Genomic DNA, 3061 nt, shown 5'->3' with positions numbered 1-3061 from the left:
GAGCAGCCTACAAGTTGAGTACTTAACTGTTTATGGAACTTAATTGCTTCCCTTGTAATTAATATGCATAGAAACGGCACAGCACCATGTGAAAGCCGAGCACCTCTTTGACATCCTGAATGTGTGATGTCATTTTATCCACCATTTACATCTTAATGCTGCATCACCTACCCGTGAAATCCACTGAAAAGCTGAATGGTCCAAGCCGTGGCCCTAAATGCTCGCCTTCTACGGAGACACATGGGCGATTGCCAGATCCCTGCGTCCCACTGCACAAGGGAGGTATATGTCCTGCAGCTTGATACAAAAAACCAGATGCTATAAACAAATTTACTCAGGGCGGTTCGACCCGTGCGTGCCACAAATATTTACATCGTCTTCCAAACTTCGAAGCTGAGATGGCTGTTGTGCGGTGTCAAAACATACGCGGCCGAAAAGGCCAGATTTCACCACGAGTGCACAGCCACGCATATTTCATGCAGACAAATACAACATTGTTGTTGTCCATTTATTCCCCCAGGACGTTGTGAAGTATGACAAACAGAAAGCACGACGCAACCAACTTTAACCGCCGTCTTCACTGACGTATCGGGCCATGACAATAATAGAAACACTCAGTGCGGGCATCAAGTCTGTTTAAAATAGTAACATCCTGGAGGGGTATCAAGTTCTCCAACAAATATGGTCATATGTTACAACTTTGTTCAATAGTTTTCCCCCTTCGAAGTGGCTTTCCTGAAAATTATAACTGCCTGGGGATTGTATCCCGGAGCGACCATAGCCGAGAGAGATTTTTGAATGCTCCGCATACAAATCAGGTTAATTTTGACTGATGTGCTTTATCACCGGAGACTCTTAGGTAATAACTTATAAAAATTCATCCACGGTCCCCAGTGTTAGGGAAAAAGTGTGGTGTGCTGGTACCAGACAAAATTTGGTGAGCAAAGGTGCTCAGAAGATTTTCCCGATACACTACTAGCCATCTGGCATATCTTCCTTAGCGGTTTGTCGTTCATTTGAAGTTGGTCGCAGATGTCAGTCCTCCGTAGCTCCTATCCATGTAGCAGCGAAATGCGAATCTCCACCTTCAACTTCCTCAGCGGGCATTCCAGTTTGATCTGCAGTTACCTGGCAGAACTGTCACTCTGGAAATTCGATTATTTTAGTCGAAGTTAGCTGCATAGATTTATGCAGATACGATATGTACACTTTACGAGCCGCTTTGTTTCTCACGAGAACGCACACAAGTAGAAACTGATGTAGTTGTTTGAATGGATCAACATGCTAGATCGGCCAGTCCATTTTCTGACAGCCGTCGCGGGCAACATCGATGCCGTTCCCTACGTTTGTCCAGCTCATGGTTGACTCCGATAAGACGAGAGTCGTTTATCCCATATCCAAGTTCGCGCTTGGCAGACGACCCATTGCCCGCTGCGACCAACTGGAGAGCTGCTCTCCCAGAAAAAGGGCTCGACTAGACTACCTCACTGAGGAGCAAAAAATTATCAGAAGGTTTGTTGTGCATGTTACTTATTCTGATACCCTGTTAGAAAAATTCTAAACCGTGAGGCAGCACAAAAGGCAAGGGACAAAAAACGGGATTTGATGGAGACGATGGAACATGACCTGATCGCACTTCAAAGAGAAAACGAACAACTGAAGGCATCAAACCTATTCCTCCGGCGTAAGTTCATAGAGCAAGAACAAAAGTTCCTGGCGCTTAAACAGAAAATGCGAGGAATGGTCAGTGCGGTTGAGAAACGTAGGGGTTTCCAGATCGAGCCGTTAGAGTCTGCAGAACTCCTCCCTCGGCAGAAGGGGGTGGCTCTCTGGATTTTGAAACTCCTCATCCTTTGCGCCACACTGGCACCTTGCAACTCCCGGAATCTGATCTTGCTGAACGTTTCGAACTTCCGCCCTCACCGCTTCTGTTCGATGGACAGGTTGTTGAGGTATCTACCGAAGAAGTGGCGAACGAAGCCGAAGCACCTGTTGAACCTCGACCCACCTGTGATCTAGTCTCATGGGTTCATCCAGGTAATCTATACGACGAGCTGTTGGACTGTCTGCAGGACGAAACTATCCCGACTCCATCTGTTTCTCCGTCATCTAATTCCTCGGAAGACTTCGAAGATCTTATGGAATTTCTTTACCGTGACTTATCTCCAGGAGCCCTCTCTTCCTTTACCGAGTAGGGCAACCTGACAATGTACCCCTCCTCTGTATATATTCCACTGACCTCATTACACTTTCTTATTCAACCATTTCTTATGAAGCAGCTAAAATGGGTATGTTAATTCCTGCCAATTAAACCGCCCGTCGCCTCGCTCCCGATACGCTTGATGGGATCGTCAAACTCCGGAGATATTGGCAGTCGGTGCGTTGCACATAAGAACTGGTTGTATATGTATTCTGTTAGTCAAGTCGTGTCCAAAAAATAACCTAATCCACAGTTATTCGCAGTTATTTTCCTGTCCTAATGTTTTCCGGGTGAAATAACCCAGGGCGGCAAAAGCCTATGCGAACCTATATTTCAGTGGTCTGGCCCAGATGTGCTATCGGGATAGGGAGCGTTCGTTAGAATGTGAGATCTGGAGAAACAGTATGAAGAGGATGGTGTATAAGATATGTTTAATTCGGTCGCGTTGTTCATGAACCCTCCTTGTTGCGCAGATCAAGTACTTGGGTTAAATGTGGACATCCAACGTGGTTGCGACCTAAGTGTCGTAGTGGTTATGTACCAACGGAAGATGTGTTTTGTTGCTTGAGGTTGATTATGTGAACTAAGCTTTTCGCCCATGGTTCAGGTGTCTATTACCAGTGAGCTGCCCCTCTGGTGGAAATTTCAGGTGGCTACTGGTGATGATCTCATGTCCACGATGTGAAGAACCGGTGCGATTCCAAATTCAGAGAATCAAGTGGGTGGGATGGATTATGCATCTGGAAGTTGTCCCACCTACTGAACGTATCTAGATGTATCTGCTCAAACGGTGGATTGGAGGATCTCTGCAGGCCAAATCACCTGGAGTGCGCAAAAGTCCCGAGTCGAGTGTTCGGAATG

General features: G+C 46.4%; 1 protein-coding gene across 1 annotated transcript; it reads left to right on the top strand.

The window, feature by feature from the left end:
• Positions 1-1330: 1330 nt before the first annotated feature.
• T265_08225 (hypothetical protein) lies at positions 1331-2019 on the top strand (the record flags this gene model as incomplete). The annotated part of the gene is made up of 2 exons (XM_009173968.1): positions 1331-1512; positions 1551-2019. The coding sequence occupies 2 exons, from the start codon at positions 1331-1333 to the stop codon at positions 2017-2019; spliced, it is 651 nt and encodes a 216-aa protein (XP_009172232.1).
• Positions 2020-3061: the final 1042 nt, after the last annotated feature.

The sequence above is a fragment of the Opisthorchis viverrini genome, assembly GCF_000715545.1.
Source record: "Opisthorchis viverrini unplaced genomic scaffold opera_v5_207, whole genome shotgun sequence".
Lineage (NCBI taxonomy): Eukaryota > Metazoa > Platyhelminthes > Trematoda > Opisthorchiida > Opisthorchiidae > Opisthorchis > Opisthorchis viverrini.
This window is presented reverse-complemented; position numbering and strand designations above follow the sequence as displayed.